The 20,652-nt window shown below is 38.0% G+C and overlaps 1 protein-coding gene across 7 annotated transcripts in view; it reads left to right on the forward strand.

Moving 5' to 3' along the window:
• The first annotated feature begins 7,650 nt into the window (after nucleotides 1-7,650).
• ETV1 (ETS variant transcription factor 1) overlaps nucleotides 7,651-20,652 on the forward strand; it is a 71,065-nt gene continuing 58,063 nt past the window's right edge. For 2 of the 7 annotated variants that reach the window (XM_065398545.1, XM_065398548.1), the window contains exons 1-4: nucleotides 7,651-7,695; nucleotides 8,484-8,571; nucleotides 10,707-10,754; nucleotides 20,471-20,524. In XM_065398545.1, coding sequence (XP_065254617.1) covers nucleotides 7,651-7,695; nucleotides 8,484-8,571; nucleotides 10,707-10,754; nucleotides 20,471-20,524 — 235 coding nt within the window. Of the gene's footprint in view, nucleotides 7,696-8,483; nucleotides 8,572-10,706; nucleotides 10,755-11,212; nucleotides 11,274-20,470; nucleotides 20,525-20,652 lie in introns of those variants that run through there. The other 5 variants (XM_065398549.1, XM_065398551.1, XM_065398547.1 and 2 more) reach the window with 4 other exon arrangements.

Below are 20,652 nucleotides of genomic sequence, written 5' to 3' on the forward strand. Positions count from 1 at the left end.
TATAGCCATGCCGCTAAAAGACGCACAGTGTAGCCGCTGTTTGTCGGCAGGAGAGAGCTCTCCAGCCGACTAAAAACTTCCATCCCCAACGAGTGGCATTAGCGTTGTTCACACCGGCGCTTGTCGTCAGCAAAACTTTTGTCTTTCAGGGGGGTGTTTTTTAACACCTCTGAATGACAAAAGTTTTGTCTTTCACTTGCCAGTGTAGACAAAACCTTAATTAAACAATATGGGCCAAATTGTAACATTTAACCATTGTTGTAGGCAGTGGTGGTGTAGCCGGATTGGTCCCAGGATGTTAGCGAGACAAGGTGTAGCTTGAAAGCTTGTCTCTCTCACCAACAGAAGTTGGTTCAATAAAGATATTACCTCATCCACCTTGTCTCTGACACTTAACCATTGTCCAGAGTAAGGCACATGGTCTCACTGAATGGCCTGGTGTCCAAAGTAACCCTAGGTTGCTGCATCAGCTTTTGGTTGGTGACAGCCGCAGGCTTGTGAGTGGGAGAGGAAAGAAAGCAAGGAACCTGCTTCCCCTCTGTTGCCTGGGCAAGGGCTTGTCTCATTTCCATTTGTTCTTCCCAGTGACTCATGTATTATTGTTTTAGACCAGGGGTCGGCAACCTTTCAGGAGTGGTGTGCCGAGTCTTCATTTATTCACTCTGATTTAAGGTTTCGCGTGCCAGTAATACATTTTAACGTTTTTAGAAGGTCTCTTTCTATAACTCTATAATATATAACTGAACTATTGTTGTATGTAAAGTAAATAAGGTTTTTAAAATGTTTAAGAAGCTTCATTTAAAATTAAATGAAAATGCAGAGCCCCCCGGACCGGTGACCAGGACCCGGGCAGTGTGAATGCCACTGAAAATCAGCTCACGTGCTGCGTTTAGCATGTGTGCCATAGGTTGCCTACCCCTGTTTTAGATGTTAGTCTAGTGTCTTGAGCAGTTTCTCACTTTTGCTTACATTTTGCTCTTGGGTCAGGAAGTTTGTGTTGTTGAGCCTGGGAAGTAATTACATGTAGGAGTGGAACACGCTGTCATTTGAATTATTCTCTAGTATTTTGCGGTGGAGGAAATGTTTGCTTCTCTGGTTGAGAGGGAGGACCAAGAGGGAAGACTGGGGTGCATCATGGGAGATGTAGTCTGTCAGGGAGCCCATCCTTTAGACAAGAATGGGAGAATGAGACATCTGAATTATAACTCCCATATTGTACCCTCATTTCAGAATCTATATATTTCATATTTCAGCTTTCCATTTTTCTGTGGAAATTTTTGACAAAAGTTATATTTTTGTTTGTTTGTTGTCTAAATTTTCCACAAGGGGGGAAGCAAAACAAAAAAAACAAACAACCCATCCCAGCCACCCCCCTCCCCACCCTAGCTCAGATATCATGACCAGCCCTAGCTCAGATATCATGAGGATGAGAGCCATATAAATAGATAGGTAGAAAGATAGATAGATAGGAGGGAATCTGAGGCTTGCCAGAAGTCCCAGAGGTCAGGCTCATGTTTTTCTGGGCTGTCTGAAGAATGGCTGTGGTCCAAGCCTGTTCACTCTGAACAACTAATAATAACCACACCTAGCTATCTTATATAGGTGATTCCATCAATAGATCTCAAAGTGCTTTACAAAGGAGCTCAGTATTATTTTACTGTTGGGGAAACTGAGGCACAGAGAAGTGACATGACTTGCCCAAGGTCTCCCAGGAGGCCAGTGGTATATTTCCTGAGCTCCAGTCCAGTGATTTTTCTCACTAGACCACACTATTCCAGGGCTGCCACACCTTTTTTCTTTTTATACTTTTAGAGTCATTCTAGGTTTTCTAATCTTTATTATAAGGACTGGATATATATAATTTCAAGTGTGTTCAATTTCCACCTTTCTGTAGTAAAATATTAGGTTGTGCTGGTTATTTTCTGGATTCTTTCTGAAGTGTTTTGATTTTTTTTCCTGGTTAGCATATATTGCTATACGTTTCCAGTACATCTAAGTTTCCCTGAAGGCTATGTTGCATGGGTATTAGTGTGACCAGGTAATCAGTACATAGCAATCATTTAGTGGGAGTCCCATGTTTGGGGATTGTTCCAGCAGGGTTATTAGATCATTGATGTATGAAAATAGTCCAATTATATCCCTGTTTTCTCTCCTTATTTTCTTGAAGACCCCTGTTTGCATGTTGTTTATTTTTAAACCTACATTTGATATTTAGCATGTGGATATAATTGTCATATATTTTTCTCACCAATACTACACCTCTACCCCGATATAACGCTGTCCTCGGGAGCCAAAAAATCTTACCGTGTTATAGGTGAAACCGTGTTATATCGACCTTGCTTTGATCCACCGGAGTGCGCAGCCCCGCCCCCCGAATTCGTGTTATATCGGGTCACATTATATCGGGGTAGAGGTGTACTATGTAGCAATTTAAGGTTCAATCCTGGGTGTCACGTTGAATCAGAAGCTTTATACAAATTTACAAAGCAGGCAAATATCTTCCCTGAGTTTTTGTTTCTATCTAATCTATCTATCTATTGTATTCTGATAGCATCACAATGTGCTAAGCACTGTCCACACAAGAAGACACAAGCATTGGGAGGTTAAAAATGTGGCGGGCAGTTCATTTCTCATGGAGAAATTGAATTTGGTTTTCATGGATTATACTACAGTCGGTCAGACATTGTATTACTAGTTTATTGAGGCTGCTACAGAATAATTTTCTGATGTTGCTGCTAACACAGATAGTTCTATCATTGTTTGGGTTCTGGGTATCTATGCTTTCGTGTGCTGGGTTAATTAGTCCCTCCGCCCATATATCAGGTAAGTGTCTGGATTGGAGAGTTTAGGTTAAATAACTTCAGAAGGGCAACTGGATCTACTGTATTCAGTGTTGTTTCAAAATCTTTTTTGATATCCTATCTAAGCCATAGTTTTTTGTGTTTGTTTCTGAAGGATTTTCTTTAGTTTCAGTATTGTAATAAGGGTGTCCAGGAGGGTGGTAGTTTTAATGATGTCCTCAAATATAATTGTCTGTTTTTGTTTTCAAGACAATTTGGATTATTTTGCTATGTTCTATACAGATTTTGTCATTCAGGATTGCTGGGGTTTGTTTCTTCTTTTAAAATGTGTTTAAATTCTTTTCAAAATAGCCAGGAGAAACTGGTGTTTATCAAATTCCTTGCTCTAACTGTATTGGGACTTTTTATGTTAGAGTACTGATTTGTGCTTTCACAGTGTGTTATAATAAACAAGTAGCACACAGTCCTGCGCATCCTGGTCCAGGCTGACGTTGATGGTAGGGTGGAAATCGTTGAAATCTTGGTGAAATTCCTCAAGGGCCTTCTTCCCATGGGTCCAAGTGATGAAGATTTCAACAATTTCCACCCTGCCATCAACGTCAGCCTGGGCCAGTCTACACAAGAGGGCCACTTCCTAGACACTACAGTGCTAATAAGCGATGGTCACATAAACACCACCCTATACTGGAAACTTACTGACCGCTATACTTACCTACATGCCTCCAGCTTTCATCCAGACCACATCACACGATCCATTGTCAACAGCCAAGCTCTAAGATACAACCGCATTTGCTCCAGTCCCTCAGACAGAGACAAACACCTACAGATCTCTATCAAGCGTTCTTAAAACTGCAATACCCACCAGGTGAAGTGAAGAAACAAATTGACAGAGCCAGAAGGGTACCGAGAAGTCACCTACTACAAGACAGGCCCAACAAAGAAAGTAACAGAACGCTACTAGCCGTCACCTAAAGCCCCCAACTCCAGTGCATCATCAAGGATCTACAACCTATCCTGAAGGATGATCCCTCACTCTCACAGACCTTGGGAGACAGACCAGTCCTCACCTGCAGACAGCCCCCCAACCTGAAACAAATACTCACCAGCAACTACACACCACACAACAAAAACACCGACCCAGGAACCAAACCCTGCTACAAACCCTGGTGCCAACTCTGTCCACATATCTATTCAAGGGACACCATCATAGGACCTAACCACATCAGCCACACCATCTGGGGCTCATTCACCTGCACATCTACCAATGTGATATATGCCATCATGTGCCAGCAATGCCCCTCTGCCATGTACATTGGCCAAACCGGACAGTCTCTACGCAAAAGAATAAATGGACACAAATCGGACATCAGGAATCATAACATTCAAAAACCAGTAGGAGAACACTTCAATCTCTCTGGTCATTCAATAACAGACCTAAAATTGGCAATTCTTCAACAACAAAACTTCAAAAACATACTCCAGCATGAAGCTGCAGAACTGGAATTAGTTTGCAAACTGGATACCATCAGATTAGGCCTGAATAAAGACTGGGAGTGGTTGGGTCATTTCAAAACCTAAACTTAATTTCCCCAATACTAATTTCTCCCTACTATTACTCACACCTTCTTGTCAACTGTCTGTAATGAGCCACTCTCTTACCACTTCAAAAATTATTTTTCCTCCCTTGGTATCCTGCTGTTAATTGATTTATCTCGTTAGACTGACCTCACACTTGGTAAAGCAACCCCCATCCTTTCATGTATTTATACCTGCTCCTGTATTTTTCACTTCATGCATCTGATGAAGTGGACTCCAGGCCACGAAAGCTTATGCCCAAATAAATTTGTTAGTCTCTAAGGTGCCACAAGGACTCCTCGTTGTTTTTGCTGATACAGACTAACTCGGCTACCACTCTGAAACCTGATGGATGTTTGTGTGTGTTACCAAAGGAAAGTTGGTTTCTTGCCTGCAAGTATCTATCTCTTAATAGTTAATGAAATTGCAGTGAGCCCCACTTGATAAGGAATTAAGACATGGTGAGGGGGAATGTGGCTTTAAGTCAAATCTGCATTTCCCCATCTTCTCAATCATGCTGAGGCCCTGCCTAGAGCTGCTCTAATTTATGCTTAGCTGAAATGGCCTCCAAGGGGCTGTTCTACAGACAAAGTCCAACACCTGGAGTATCTTAGCCACATCCCCACCCTGGCCACACCTCCAGTATGATCCCCTAATCTATTGGCTGTTGCATGGTGGCTGCAGAGGAGGATGGTGGAACCATTCTCCTGATTTTACACTCACCAGGGAATCCCACTTATACCAGAATATTCTCCAGTGATCAGTTCCACAACTATGTCACTGGAGCGGTTTAAACTGGCAGCAACAAGTTGAGCACTTGCACAAGACTATCCTCTTATAATACACTAATAAGCTGTTTACAGTATCATAAAGTACTTTCCTAAAACCCAGGCCTGTTTAAAAAAAACAACAACAAAAAATAAACAAAAACTCCAAAGCAGCAAAAGTCTGGAAGTAGAATCTGCTGGTGATAGAATATTTTCTCTCAGAAGCAAGTAGAAGAGTGATAAGATTAGCAGGAATTTGATGCTTTCCTCCCATCTGACTACTAGAGAGAGGAAATGGCAAGTTAGCAGAAAGGGAGAGAGAAGGCCAAAGAGAATCCCAAAGAAAGGCAAAAAGGAAGAAAGAGGGAAAGAGTTGTGGAGAAAAGTGAGACAAATTTTCTTGATCCCAAAGTAGTGTAATAAAACTACAGTAACTTTCAAAACAAACTATACTAAGATGGAAGAAGTAACGTACAAATCATTAATAACTGCAGACTATTTGTGCAAACCCATTTTCACTGGTTGCATTTACACCAATTGCAGGAAGACCAGAGCATCTCTGACTAGAATAACCTGAGAAAGGAGTGAGGGTAAATATTGGATCCTTCCAGATTTTGGCTCCATTAATTAAATAGAGAATACATTTAGCTGCTCTGTCTGAACCTTAAAAGTCTGAATCAGCATGCATCCCACTACAGCAGTACCACAGATAACCGGATTCAGCACTTGGTTCCTGCCATACCCAGAAAATGTTGAGCCCCCACTCTGCAAATGTAACTGCCTTAATAGAGAACAAGTGTTGACGCTCTCAGAATGCCAATGCATCTTGGTACAGCAAAAATACAGATCTGGCCAGCTTTTGACTCCAACCCTCCAAATTCCATTGCCTAAAGAGAGCTTAGTCTTTATTACAACACTTCAGAAATGCCAGCACAACAGCACCACAAAAACCCAGTTCTGGCACCTGGATCCTGCTAAATTTTGGCTACAAATCCTAGAAATGGTGTAATCAAAATAAAAAGCAAGTTTTGCTTCTACTAATCAACTGAAAAATCTGGACCTGGATAAATCCTGATACAGGAAAGATGCAAAAACTCGAATTTGGCACTGCTATCTTGCTGTATCCAGCTAATTTTTGGCTGCATACCCTGGTTATAGTCTAAATTTAGTACACATGCAGTTTCTCCTAATCCATCAAAAAATCCAGATCCCTATGTATGAATTTGATGGTACAGTTTCTGAGTTTGTGGCCAAAATTTGGCAGGATCCGATGCTTGTTGTGCTGCTGTTGTACTGGAAGGCGTTGGTGTTTGGATTTTTGTGTGCTATAGAAATGGACAAACATGTTCTGTATTTAGGCAGTAGAATTCAGGGGTTTGAGGCCAAGTCTTGGCAGGATCCAGATGCTGGTCATGAGTTTTTGTGGCACTGCTGTGCATCTAATGTTCTTTGTTGTTCCTGGAATAGGAGAGAGCCAAATTGGTTCTCTATTGAAGCAGCAGCATTTGCAGGTTGGGGGCCAAAAAACAGTCTGGAACCAGGTGCTAGATATGGGTATTTGTGGCACTATTGCACTGGGATGCTTCAGGATCTGGATTCTTTCTGAGTGTAAAACAAGCAGCTACATTTGTTCTTTACTTATGCAGTAGCTTTAACGGAGCAAGGACCAAAAATTGGCTGGACCCACCAGAATCCGGCAGGATCCAGCTTTTACCTTTTTCCCTGAGGGAGAGAGGCAGCCTGACTGACAGGCAGAAATCTGATCCTGTGAAAGACACAGAGAGCCAATGGGAGGCAGAGATCCATCAGTTTGGACTGGAGGCCCCTGGAGGAGAACCAGAGGAAAAACCACCGAATTGAGCTCTGTCAGTGGCGCTTACTGCTTCCAAGGGGGAAGTGCTGGGAAATAATTAATGTTTTTATTAAATTTGGAGGGAATTTTTTGCAGCCGATCGCCTTGTGTTACCTTCAGGTGGGTCTTTCCAGCAACTTTTTACGTAGCTCCAGATAATTGCATGGTTGTGGGTTGCAAAAACGATCCTTTAAAACAAGATAGCTGCGTCTCGCTCGCTCTCTACTCCCGTTAGGTGCAAAGCGAGTCATGTTGTTCGCCATTACTAGTTCTGCACACGTTTGCGAATCAGAGCTGCCAGTTACACAGATCGCTCTGGGGATACAGCAGGAGTGTAAATAAATACCTCGCCTCTTGTTTTGCTTTCCGCTGCTGTAAAAAGTGGGTTTTGCTCTGTGTTTTAACCTGGCACTTGCTTAGAACCCAGGTGAAAGCAGGGAAGGGAGGGTTGTTTTTATGAATGGGACTCTTTGAGGTTAATTAGCTATGCAAATTCAAGCAGTTCATTCATGGTTTTTTTTTTTTTTTTTTTTAAATCTAAAAGCCATCTTGTATTCCCCTCTAGGCTGATTGGAGACCAGATCCTGAGGAAATCTTCAGGTCAAATGCTCAGAAAATAAAAACATTGAGCTAAGACTTGTGGAAGAGCTGCAGAATGGATGGATTTTATGACCAGCAAGTGCCTTACATGGTCACCAACGTGAGTGATCAGTTCAAAAGTTGGTGTTTATTAACTTGACGCCGACTTATTTCTCTGGGGGAGTTTTGCGACCATAGTATCTGCTTTGTTACCGCTGTAGGGACGACGGTTCATCTAGGAGTCGTGCCTGCAAGATGGGCTTATCTTCTAGTTATTTGAATAACGCATAATTTTCTTTAAAGACAATTTTTGGATCCTTTTTTTTTTTCAAAAAAGTAAAACCATGCACACTATTAGTGGAAGAGGAGGGCACCAGCAGCAGCTGCATGCAAAGTTTCTGGCTGTGTTTGCCTTCAACACCGAGAAGAATGAAGTTGAGGCAAACGTTAACACTTCTTCTTTTCAGGATTTTTGCAAGCAATTTTACAAATAACATTTTGAAACAAAGCAGCCTGCTAGAATGTCCTTATTCGAATTCTCCTGAAGAGTTTAAGCAAAGGGGACTTTTATGCTATTGTGTGCCAGATTGCTAAATATATGTGTTAGTACTGTGCTGCAGCTGGAGCATATTGCATATGTATCTATACAGAAGAGATATACATGGATAAATAGGAATGTGTTGCATCTAGGCACAAGTATGAAGGATGTTAGGTACTCAGCATAATCCTCTGCTGTAAATTTGTATGTAGAAATTAAGAATAGAAACTGTAGGATAGACATTTTCTCTGTGGAATATGTAAAGAATCCATGTAGGCTTTGTTTAAATGTGGAAATCAGAGGGTTGTATGTATATATATATGTGTGTGTGTGTGTGTGTTTTTAAAGTAACTGATCTTTCCTGTTTATAGAATCCGCGTGGGAGAAACTGCAATGAGAGACCAACAAATGTCAGGAAAAGAAAATTCATTAACAGAGACCTGGCTCATGATTCAGAAGGTGAGGGCTCACTCCCCTCTCTTTCCCCCCCCCCCCATGTTTTATTTAATAACGCAGAGAAGCTTCATAAGAGCTAAATAAGACAAGAAAATTGCATTTAAGTTTGTGACACAAACTGGCAAAGGCAATTAACTGTTAAAGTTGCTATTCCTTCCTGACTCACCCTGTTCTGTTTTAGATATTGCTGCACATATGGCTCATAAATGTCACTCACTGAGGTGAGAATTTTGCAGTATCTGACACAGTGCCACAAGTTAAGGATACGCTACAACCCAGCATCTTCACCTTCAGGCCTTGCCTACACTCGATTTCTTTCTTTTTAACATTTTCCACTATTGCTACCACTGGTGCAACTCCACTAGTGATAGCAAGAGAGCCAGTGCTAGTGTAGACCAGCGGCTGGTATTCTAACCACTGTGCTAGTGCAGGGCTGAAGGGCAAGAGAGAACACCAGCAGTTTCTTCTGGCCTATCATCTACACTAGCATTTGCACTATTGTTACCTCCAGTGGAGTTGTGCTGGTAGTTCCTTCCATCCATGGGAAATTTAAGCAAGAAAGTCTAGTTTGGACCAGACTTGGGAGGGCCCAACCATTGTCGACCACACTCATATAATAGCCATGTTAAAGTCAGTGGGAATATTTGCGTGAGTAAGGTGAGCAAGATTTACTCCTACTTGACAAGGGTCAGTGCAGTTTCTACACGTACTCGCCAAATACTCTGTACACCCATGTAACCGTTCTAACGGTAAGATGAGCAGAGACCCCTGAATCTGTAAAAACAACGAGGAGTCCTTGTGGCATCTTAGAGACTAACGCAGGGGTCGGCAACCTTTCAGAAGTGGTGTGCCGAGTCTTCATTTATTCACTCTAATTTAAGGTTTCGCGTGCCAGTAATACATTTTAACATTTTTAGAAGGTCTGTTTCTATAAGTCTATAATATATAACTAAACTTGTTGTATGTAAAGTAAATAAGGTTTTTAAAATGTTTAAGAAGCTTTGTTTAAAATTAAATTAAAATGCAGAGCCCCCCAGGACCTGGGCAGTGTGAGAGCCACTGAAAATCAGCTCGCGTGCCGCCTTTGGCACGCGTGCCATAGGTTGCCTACTCCTGGACTAATGTGTGCTTAAAATCCCTGAAAAAATGCCTATTCACAGCACACATCTAAAGCAAAACCATTTGCTATTTTTACTTAGTGCCAAAATAAACACAGGGCATCATCCCCTCATATGGACTAATAGCCTGTGACATTTAAACACATATTAGATATATCTGCCAATATCATAGAAAAAGGAAGTATCTTTCCAAAAGTTAATAACCTTTAAAAACATTTGTTCATCAGTTCAGACATCATGCTAAATTTTAGCTCAGAGCAAATTTTCATACTGAGTTGCTCAATCTCTGAAAATAGGGACCACAAATGGGATCAAATTCTGACCTGACTTACACCCAGTACGAGCCCATGCATGTCAGTAAAGCAGCGTAAAATTTTGTCCATGGCCGTGGCAGTGCCACTTTAATTTCAAATCTATGTATGATGCTAATAAAGTGGAATCAATATGTATCAAAGCAGAATTGTTACTAAAACATAAAAGAGTAACACCTTACTTTACTTCTATGTCTAACAGAGCCTCTGAGTGTCTTTCCTTTTACATTTCGTTTGCTAAGTTCTTCCCTTTACTTATGTTGGATATAGTGTTTTAAAAAAATCAAACCCCTACTTAGGCAAAATTCCCATAGAAGTCAATAAGAGTTTTGCTGGAGCAAAGATTGCAGGAAGAGGCCTGTATTGTGTAAGGAGAAATAGATCATTTGAATGAGAGGTTAACATCTTAACTTCTCTCTGAGTTACTGAATAGGCATTATTTGCTATAAAAGCAAACTTAAAAGATGGTGATTATTATTTCAGGAGTCAATTAAATATTACTGTAGCGTGTGTACCTCTTATGGAAAAAAGAGTAGAATAATCATTAATTGCAACCAGGGTCTAGCTGTTGTTTTTTATCAGTATGTAAGGTTGCCAAAGTAAAATTCACATGCCTTGTTCTTCAGGAAAATATTTCTTCTAGTGTAGTTTCATCTTCTGGGAAGATTAAAGGTGTGCATCTTTTATATGTGTCTTTCTCTTTCTTCAGAACTCTTTCAAGATCTGAGCCAATTACAGGAGACATGGCTTGCAGAAGGTAAGGGGAAAAACTGCTTGTAAAAAGAGGAAAAACAACTCTGGAGGAAAAAAAAAATAAGTCCTGAACTTGCTGTCTTAATGTTCAGCCCAATTAATTGAGCTCTAAAAGAGCCACCTCATGTGTCATGCATACATTAGAGCCTCTGATGAGTTTGTCTTTGGGGACTCTGGGGCTGCTCTACCCAGTGTCATCACAAATTACCAGGAGAAATTGCTTCCAGCTCACAATCACATCTGCTTTTGGCAAGAACTAATGCACCAAGACTTCAAGTTCTAAGCCTCTGTTCAGATTTTAATTGCAATTGATCAGGTTTATATTATTGTACCTCGAGAGACTGCATACAGCCAGAACTGGGCTTGCTGTTTCCTTTACAGCAGCACATATAATTATTTGGTGTTCTGGTGGAGTACTTTTCTGATGGCAGAAATTAGTTTCTCTGGGTTCATCGGGACGGGATGCTTCAAGATTTAAGTGCAAGTGTCTTCTTTCCACCTTGTTCACAACACAGAACATTAGGTGTGTATCAAATACTTAATAAGGAAGGAGATTTCTTTTTTCATAAGCTTTTTGATATTGTGTATAAGTTAATTTTTTTTCTTCATGTCTTACTTTTTATAGGACTGTATATTGGGAACTAATTGGAAATCTGACATTTGTCATTTTACATTTTTTGATATTTCAAGTAACCCTTCAAGGCTCATGATATTGAAGTTGATGGTTTTAAAAACAGTAATATTGAATCTGAATTTAGATTAGCTATTGAGATATGGGTAATAAAAAAGAGGAGATACTGCTACAAGAGAACTTCAACAAAATTTAGAGGAGCTTTCTGCTGCTCAAGGTGTATTTGTGCACTTCAGTAATTTATGTTTATTATTTAATAATGTTTATTTTGAGCATGAAGATTCTTATGCATTGTCTGTCTCATATTACATCAGAGTAAAGATTTTTTTTTGGTTGAACTTTAAATGGAAAACTTTTATAGTCAATTTGAACATGATTTTGATTTAAACTAACATAATTTCTGTGAATTTACCCTGATTTAGGCACTGTGGGTATTAATGTGTTTTATTTTTAGCATATTATACTGGATTATACACTATTGTTGTTTACTGAATAGATGTTTTGTTTCTCTGGGAGTGGGGAGACTTGCATGCGACTGCTTACCATGGAAAGAAGGAAATATTGCTGGTGGCTACTTGGCTTCAGGCTGATTTTTTGATAACCATGCATGTAGTTGGTCAAGCTGTTAGCCTGTAAGTTTGTTTGTTTTACTGATGTTTTAATTCTCTTAGCATGAATTTTTGCCTTTAGTATATGTCTTTGTCAAGATATAATCAAAAATTCTTTAATGAAGTTATGGAATGGAGTTGGAATATAAGTATTAGTATATTTTTTAAATCACTGAATATAGGGTGTATTGCAACAAGATAGTCTTATACTATAACCATCAGATAAAACAGTGACTGTCTATCTTATGGTAATTTTAGCAAGGATCTGTTATTGTGTCTAATCTGATCATTTTAACAAACTAGAAGGTTGTCAAAACACTAATTAAAAGGTATGATTATTTTTTTTTTATGATAAAACAACTTTTAGTTTTATTTTTAGTGGCATGAATCTTCTTTTTGTTCCTGGAAATGATTAAAAATTTTTTATTCTAAATCAAAAAGATTCTTGGCAGGTTGGTAATGTATGTGCAGAGCAGTTTAGTAAATAGAAAAAAATATGGAAATCAAGATTGACGTACATCATTTCTATAGGTATACAAAGGATTGTAGTGGAGATTTTTACTTTTGAACTCCTTTTGTTTCTTAAGAGTAAATGAATTTTTTTCAGTGCTCTAAGTTTTTCCTTATGTTTTTAAGCAGAGACAGCTTTGATCTGTCAAAGTAATGTGTCTAGCCCTTTGTAAGTTAGGCTGAGGAAAGCTTGTAAATATTGTTAATATCATACCGTAAGTATAAAAAGTTACTTTTTTATCTGGAAAGAAATACCCAAACTACTGAGTTTTACATTTATATTTAATTATATATTTCTGCAGAGTATTAAACTTAAATATTATATGTATCCCACTATTATGAAAATATTTTAGCAAACTATAAATTTCAGACCACTACTATTTTAGTTCTTATTTAAAACAGACAATCTGCCTCCCCCCCGCCCCAGCTTTTACAGGCTTTGCAGAGAATCTATCAGAACTAAAGAAAAACAATCAAGATCCTGTTTCTGATCCTATTTATTACCTCTGACACCTCTTGTAATTATTATGTTTTTAAAAAATCTTTGTAAATAAAAGTTTGTAAACTTGCACTAGTATTTACAATATACTGGTGTTAAGAATGCTATATTTTTAGCTCTGCTGAAATGACTGCATGGATGACTTGTTTACCCATTGCTAGATTTGTCCATTTATGTCCTCCTGGACTTTCATAAACTAGAAATCTGCCAATTTGGCAACATCAGTAATGTTTACATATTTATTTTCATGATGCGCTGTAGCCAGGAAAGTGACCATGAAATTTTAAGAGCAATGGCAACTGACCAGGTTTCTCCCACAAGTTCAAAACCCCACTGGGGAGTAACCAGGTCAGAAAATCTGCTTATTAAACAAGAGAGTCAAGGGAGTTACAATGTATCACACGTGAAGAATGTTGCAAAAAATTATCAAGGCGCCTTTTGTACTTGGGACATTTTAGCCAGCATGTTTTTACGGAACAGGGTGATTTGTTGTTTTCTGTGAAGAATCTTAATAATAAACAACTAAACACAAAGGGATTTATTCTCTTCTCAGTACTTGTACACAACTTCCATTGTAAATAATAGGATTTGCACATGTATATTAAAGGACAAAAGTAATCCAAAGTACAAAATATAAACAGATTATTGTATTAGTTTGTTTATCTAATATATTTATTACCACCTCCAACCTCAGAAACTGAATGCCACTTGTAGAAAAGTTATGATGTGTTATACTTGCTTCTGCAGTACTTGAATTCTATGAAATAAGTAGCTTTTTCTTCATGTTCTATTAAATGTATCAGGAAGAACACCCACATTATTTTGAGGTAAATTTTAAACTAAATGTGGTTTCCTAAAATCAGTAGATGGGGGACGGAAAATAATTTTGAACTATTTCCTGATGCCATAATTTGAAAGTGGAAGGATTTTAATAATTGTCTCCACTATTAAACTTGGAAACGAAGAGTTAAAATTGCTTATCGCCAACCAAGACAAATATTGTTCAGATAATGTCTTTGTTTTTTTATTTAAGTATTGTGGCAGCTACATTTTGTCATGATAATATTGTATAATGCCTGTATTGATTCTGTATATTTGGAATTATATTGCAGTTGGCAGATAGCAATTATTCAGTGACTTGAGATAAATTGGTTCAAATATTAATCTAATGCTATCTCATCATGGTTGCTTCTACATATTCTGGAACAAACAGAGGAGAGAAAACAAACTCTCTGCCACGGAAAGCCTACTATGCGTTGTGGAAGCATTTGGGGTGGGAGAATAATAGACAACAGAAAAGCACATTATTTATTAAAAATGGCTATTCTAGTATTTCTGTCACTAATTCCTGGCCGAAACTTGATAGAGATGAGTAAAAGGCTTCCAAAATGAATATAGGTAACTGAGCTATTCTATTGTTTTAAAAAGTTAATCTATTGATCTGTATGATGGAGTTCCTTCTTTGGTAGTAACAATGAGAATTTATCACATAAAACTCATTAATATTTATTGTATTTTTTGCTCTGTTCTGGTGCAAGGCAATCGCTTTACAATAAAAGGCGCAGGTAACGGGTTTGTTCTCCCACCACAGTTTGTAGCTAGACAGGCACAGCGAGGGTGGCTCTCCCAAGTTTTCCAAACTGAAGAAGGCACCCATACTGATTTCTGTAAAACGTTTATATTTCTGCTACCAATTAATGGTTAAGTTTGGGATGAACTCCAAGAAATGGTTTCCGTGATCTCTGCTACCATTGTCACGTTTGTATACACATGATTCGGTGTTACCCAATGGATTATCCCTAAATGCGTATATATGAAAGTGATCACTTAATTTGCATTGTTCAGTAATGCTCAAATTCCCATTTTTAACAGAATATAAAACTTTAGGGCTTGACCCTCAGCCGGTATAAATCATAGTCGCTCCATTGACTTCAGTGGAGCTATGCTGATTTGCACCAGCTGTGGATCTGGCTTCTTAGCTTTCTGCTGCCCTATAATGAACCCCACATTTGGTAAGAACACTAATCTGAATGTCGGGTATACAACCATTAAGTATTTTTGTATCTGAATATATATGTATTTAGTGAACAAACATGGTCAAACAAAGACCGCTTCACATCTTGGTTGAAGTTTGCCTAGTAGGGAATGTTCTAAAAGGGAATAAACATGTTAAAGATGAGACTTGTAGCACAGTGAATCACTTCCCTTTTTTGGAGTTCTGGACAGTTAGTGGATTTGACTTTTAAATACTTGATTTTAAATACGCTTGATTTTAAATAGCTCTGCACAAAAAATGGAGAAAAATTGGATTTGGCAAAATGGTGCTAACCTTTTGTAAAATTGTTGGTCCTGAAAGTGTACACAGTACTAATCTGGGGGTTTCTTCTTTGATGGAAAAAAACAGATTAGTAATTTTGTCCCATTGCATAGTTACTTATTGACTATGAGGGACGTAGCAGATGTAAAATGTGAGTGTGGATTTTAAACCAACTTCTGTATTATTCTGCATAAAAGTTAAAGTCAAAAACAAAGGCCAGATCTCGCAAACCCTCTTCATCTTAGTATAGATCATTCACACCAAGAATGATTTGCAGGATCTGGCCCCTAGTTTTTAAGCTACACATAAGTTTATATGTCAGAGCAGGTCACTTGAGAAAAAAAAAAAAGTTTGGTTGCTTTGATAGCACATTCGGTGTTCACTTGGTAATGATATTTTCCTTTTCGTAGTCAATAAATGGTCATTGTCATGCCTTATGAGTACTTCTATATGATCAACTGTTGACCCTTTTTCATCTTTTTTTTAAAATATGTTTTTTGTATTAATGCCTGTACTTCATATAACCTTTTAAATGTTCAAAACAGATATTGAATGAAACAAAGCTTAGGGGCCTCATTACTTTGTTTTGTGGCCTAAAACTTTATTTTAGGGTAAGCTGGAAATAGTGCTACTCAGATGTCTTCCTGTCATTTTCAGATTCTTTTGCCACACTGAGTACATCTTTGTTGTTTTGAAACAAATTATGTCTAGGTCAAAAAGTGAGCCGCAAGTTCTGAGAGGGGAGTAGTATAGAAAATGTTAGAATATCTAAAATAAAATTCTTAAGTGAAGCAAGAAGAAATGGCAAACTCTCTGCTTGTCCTGCAACCTTACATGCATGTGGTGCTGAATTTCTGACAGAAGTTTGTGGTTGGGAAAGGAAGGGTTAAATTTTATTGCCTTTTCGTTTATTAAATATGTTCTTTAGCGGGTCTGTGCTACCTCTGAGACAAAGCAATGAAATTGGTGTGTTTATGCAGAAAGTTCAAGTTTACTTTGCTGTTGCGTTCTGGAAGGGTGTGACATGAAAAGATTGTGGTTTAGGCCACATGGTTCAATGTGGACTGTGTTTTTGTGAATGGAGGCAGAACTCCAGTTCTGACTGCTTGTCTTGAGGAATTGCTTAGGAGATCAGCTGTCTCATTCACTGGCAGAAAGAATGACTCATACATCTTCTTCCTTGTTTGGCTCCAGGTCATTGTTACAGTGGCTAGAGCTGGTTTTAATTAAATATTAACTCCTTTTATACTAGATATTTGTTGATGGTGACTTTTTAAAAAAAAATTTGTTTGCAATGAAAGAAAGGAAATTGACCCCCCAATGTCAGGTTAAATTGCTTTTCCAAGTTGCTTTCCATTTGCAAGATATATTCTAAGTTTAGCTTTGTAAAGTAATGTGTTAATATTGTCTCTGAAAATCAAAAACAGGTATTAAGTATTTCTTTGCTTTGAACAGTTGCTATTGGCAAGTTGATTTTAATTGAGTAGGTGATGAGACTATAAAATCCAAACTGATACATCCCCTGTAAAACTAGGATTATAATTAACATTATTGTGCATTTCCCACACACCCGTGGGACATAGTGCTGTAGTCAGAAAGAAAAAAAAAACGTTTGGTAATAATCTCTGCTAAGGCAACTGGCTGATAGTACAGATGTTGCCCACTTCAAGTATGAGAGTCTGAGACTTGATGGCAGCTTGTCTATTAATGTGGAATGACCTGATAGAGCTGCTTCTGCTATTACCAATAAAATCTACATGCTTAATCTCCTTGAAAGCCTTTTATTGGGCTTTCCCCCTCCTCCTTTCCTCTAGATCCCTTAATTAAGTAGTGTGGGGAAATAGTCTCATTCTCTGGGTGGTCATTTCAGACATGTTTTCTAATAGTCTGCTAAATGGAGAGGGAAAAAGTTTTGTTGACTTGTGTCTTGTCTGAATGTGGTGATGGAAGACCGCTGTAGCTGTTATGAGAGCTTTGCCGAATTGCAGTGTCTATGACTAAAGAAAAGAGGAAACGAATGATATATCCATATATAAATGTGCATGAAGTTGCAACACTCCCAAGTCACATTTTCCTTTCAGAGATCCAAGTTAAGATGAAGTTAACTGTGTACTTGCTGGTTTAACTTATTACAAAGACTCCCTTTAATTATCAAAACTTGGGGTACAAAAGCCCTCTTCTGTTTGAGTAATGTGATGGTGCACTCAATCCATTTCCCTTTTCACAGCTAGCTACTGTTGTAAAAAGTCTGTGTATTGGGTGGACAGTTGCTTGAATTTCTGTAATATGATCATGTATGAATTTCAATTCTGTTCAGTTTTTAAAAAAAACATAGTTGAAAAGGGGGAATAAATTGACAGTTCTGATTGCCATGTGTCTTATGGCTAGTGGATTGGTGACTCTTACTTGTGTAGTTTTCAGGATGGGCTCACAGATTTACTTCCTACAAAATTTGTTTTATTTTGGTGCTATGTGGTTTTTTTAAGCATCCCAAGAGAAAATGTATGGAACTATATGCCTGACATTTTGTGCATTTTTTTTAATGTAAAAAGGAATTGCCAGCTTTGCTATGTTCTCCCCCACCCCGTAGCTTTTAGAGAAGCGCATACCGGCAAATGTAGTCAAAACTATAATAGTTTTAAATACATTAGTCATCTCCTATTTTTACTGTTCTTGTATAAAGCAGTGTGTTTGGGTTTTTAACTAGGTTTTTTTAACTATTAGGTGTTCAGTAGTACCTTTCAGTAGTCAGACCCAATCCTTCTCTCATTCACCCCAGTGCAAATTAGGGGGGATAAAACCATTGAAGTCAGTGGAATTATGCTGGTTTACAGGTAGAGACTGGAACTGGACCTTAAAAGAGGTTTTTGGCCCTACAGTTCTCATCCTCTGGATAGGAAAACAAAGAGTCTGATTCACCACTGTATTACTCCAGTTTTATGCTGGTGACTCCACTGAAATCAATCAAACTGGCATAAAGCAGTGGTGAATCAGGCCCAGAGGCTGGAATTGGTAATTTGCTGCGAAGAATGTAAAATATGGTGGACCCATTTCTGCAACTACCACAAATCAATCTTAAGTGGAGATATTCACATGTGGAGAGCCCATTTATTTCATAACTAGACGGATATTTAACCCCCTGCTAGCTGCATTTAAAAATGACTGACAAAATTATATATATATATATTTTATATTTATATTTCATGGACAAGGGGTATTGTATGGATATATCCTATTTATAAACAATAAAGTTAATGAATAGAAATGCTACACATTTATATGTGCCCCAAAATTAAAAAAAAAAATTAGGAATGTAAAAGATCCCTACGGTAAAGTTTGTTACCTGGGAGAGCTTGACTTCAGGATTGGAGTTTCCTGTAGCAGTCAAATATTTGGCATATTGAAGGGAAAATTTTAAACTTCTTGCATGCACTGATCTGAATGAACCAACTGAAATTTACAGAGTGTTAATTTTTGGTTGACTTTACCTCTCTTGGGCTTTGCATTGCCCTTGAGTTCATCACTGGTCAGAATGCTGAGGTTTCTTTGGAGGGAAGAGAAGTTTAATGCATCAACAAATTACTTGGAGTATTTGATTTAGTAAATTTGATGTGCATTCTGTAGAACTTTAATTCTTGTTTATTATTTAATTAAAAATGTCTTCAGATATACAGTTTTCTTCTTAAAAGGCTAGTTTTAGTGTAATATAAATGCTAGAAAAAGCTTCAACATCTGTGTTTTCCTCAGATTAACGTTAATTGCCATTCACATATTTGTCTTAACACTTGAGCTACATCCTTGTTTATAGTTTATCCACAATTATTTTGTTTTTAAGGTGTATTTGCTTCAATACATTAGGTAGGATTATAAACATATTCTTTGGAATCATGAGAGTACTATTTTACTGCATTATGGGCCTGATCCTGAAATACTTACTCAAGAAAAACTTCAAGTGAAGTCAGTGGAAATTTTTCCTGAATTAAGGAGTTTAGGATCAGGTCCACAGAATATCTTGCACCTTTGCACTAAAGGATCAAGAGTGGCTAAGTCTAAAGAAATATTCTTACCTCTTGACACGCACACATAATTCCCATTGATATTAGCAGGTGTTAGGTATATGTATAAAAGTGAACCAAGCCCTTAATATTTCCTAACTTGGAAAGCTTTCTGAAATGATCAAACAACATATTTTTTTTATTGCTTTTAATAGTTTGATATTCAGTGTTCTAATAAATGGGTATATAACCACTGTTTACTTTTTCATGAAGCATGTTGGGTTAGTCTCGATTTACTTCTCTTTGGACAAGAATTGTCACATACTTTCAAACAGTTCATTTCATGTCACTTTGCCATGGAAGTTCTAGATGAGATAGTTTGAGCAGTATTTTTAAATTATGGCAAGCTGAGTTTTTGCTAACTATGGAATTATCTAGAAAGGTTACACCATGGCTGTCCCATGACCTGGTTTCTGCTAGTTTCCACCTTACACAATTAAACTAAACAGTGTTACAGCTATATGTCTAAACTGTGCTAAAGCCTTGGATGTTTACAAGGCATTAAGACAATTTGGGGAAACTGTTAATGGCTTGACTATGCAACAAAATGGCATTGTATTATCACCGGGGGACAACCATGATGTTTCAGATGCAGTTGGAGTTATAGTGTTAGTTGTGTCATAAAGTTTCCTAAAAGTAAAGATATTACAGAAGGCAGAGGGACTCTGGTTATGGTTCTCATGCTAGGTACGTATTTTGGGCCCATCTGAAGATAAAGATTGAAATGAAAATTCTATGGTCCGGCCAAAGACTCTTTTGACCCTTTAAAACACAAAATAAAAAATATTTTCTGCTATTTTGGCTGCGTTATCCCTAAATGAGTCCAGTTTCTCCTGGTGAAGGAACATGAGGGGTTTAAATGTAGAAAGATGGTTTAAACACGGATTTATTTTTGTGCAGAAGTCCCCTTTGAAAATTCATGCTAACGGGTTTTATTCATGGTTGAGGTTGTTCTCATGCTTTATTTCAGTCCTAATAATGGTTGAGCCAACAAAATCCTAGTTTTGACCTTGGCTGTGCTTCAAGGTTAGGACAATAATCTTCACTATGCTTTAGTGGCTTCTCTTAATTTATCCCCCCTTTTTTCCCCCTTTCTTCAGCTCAGGTACCTGACAATGACGAGCAGTTTGTGCCAGACTATCAGGCTGAAAGTTGTAAGTATAGTCTGATTCATCGCTTTCTTAAAATATATATTTTGTCTCAATTTCTAGTATTCATGGTCATGTGACAGTCATGTGGTCGTTCTATTTGCCTGTCAGTGACATCAGCACTAAGAATAGAT

This window comes from Emys orbicularis, chromosome 2 (assembly GCF_028017835.1).
Source record: "Emys orbicularis isolate rEmyOrb1 chromosome 2, rEmyOrb1.hap1, whole genome shotgun sequence".
Lineage (NCBI taxonomy): Eukaryota > Metazoa > Chordata > Testudines > Emydidae > Emys > Emys orbicularis.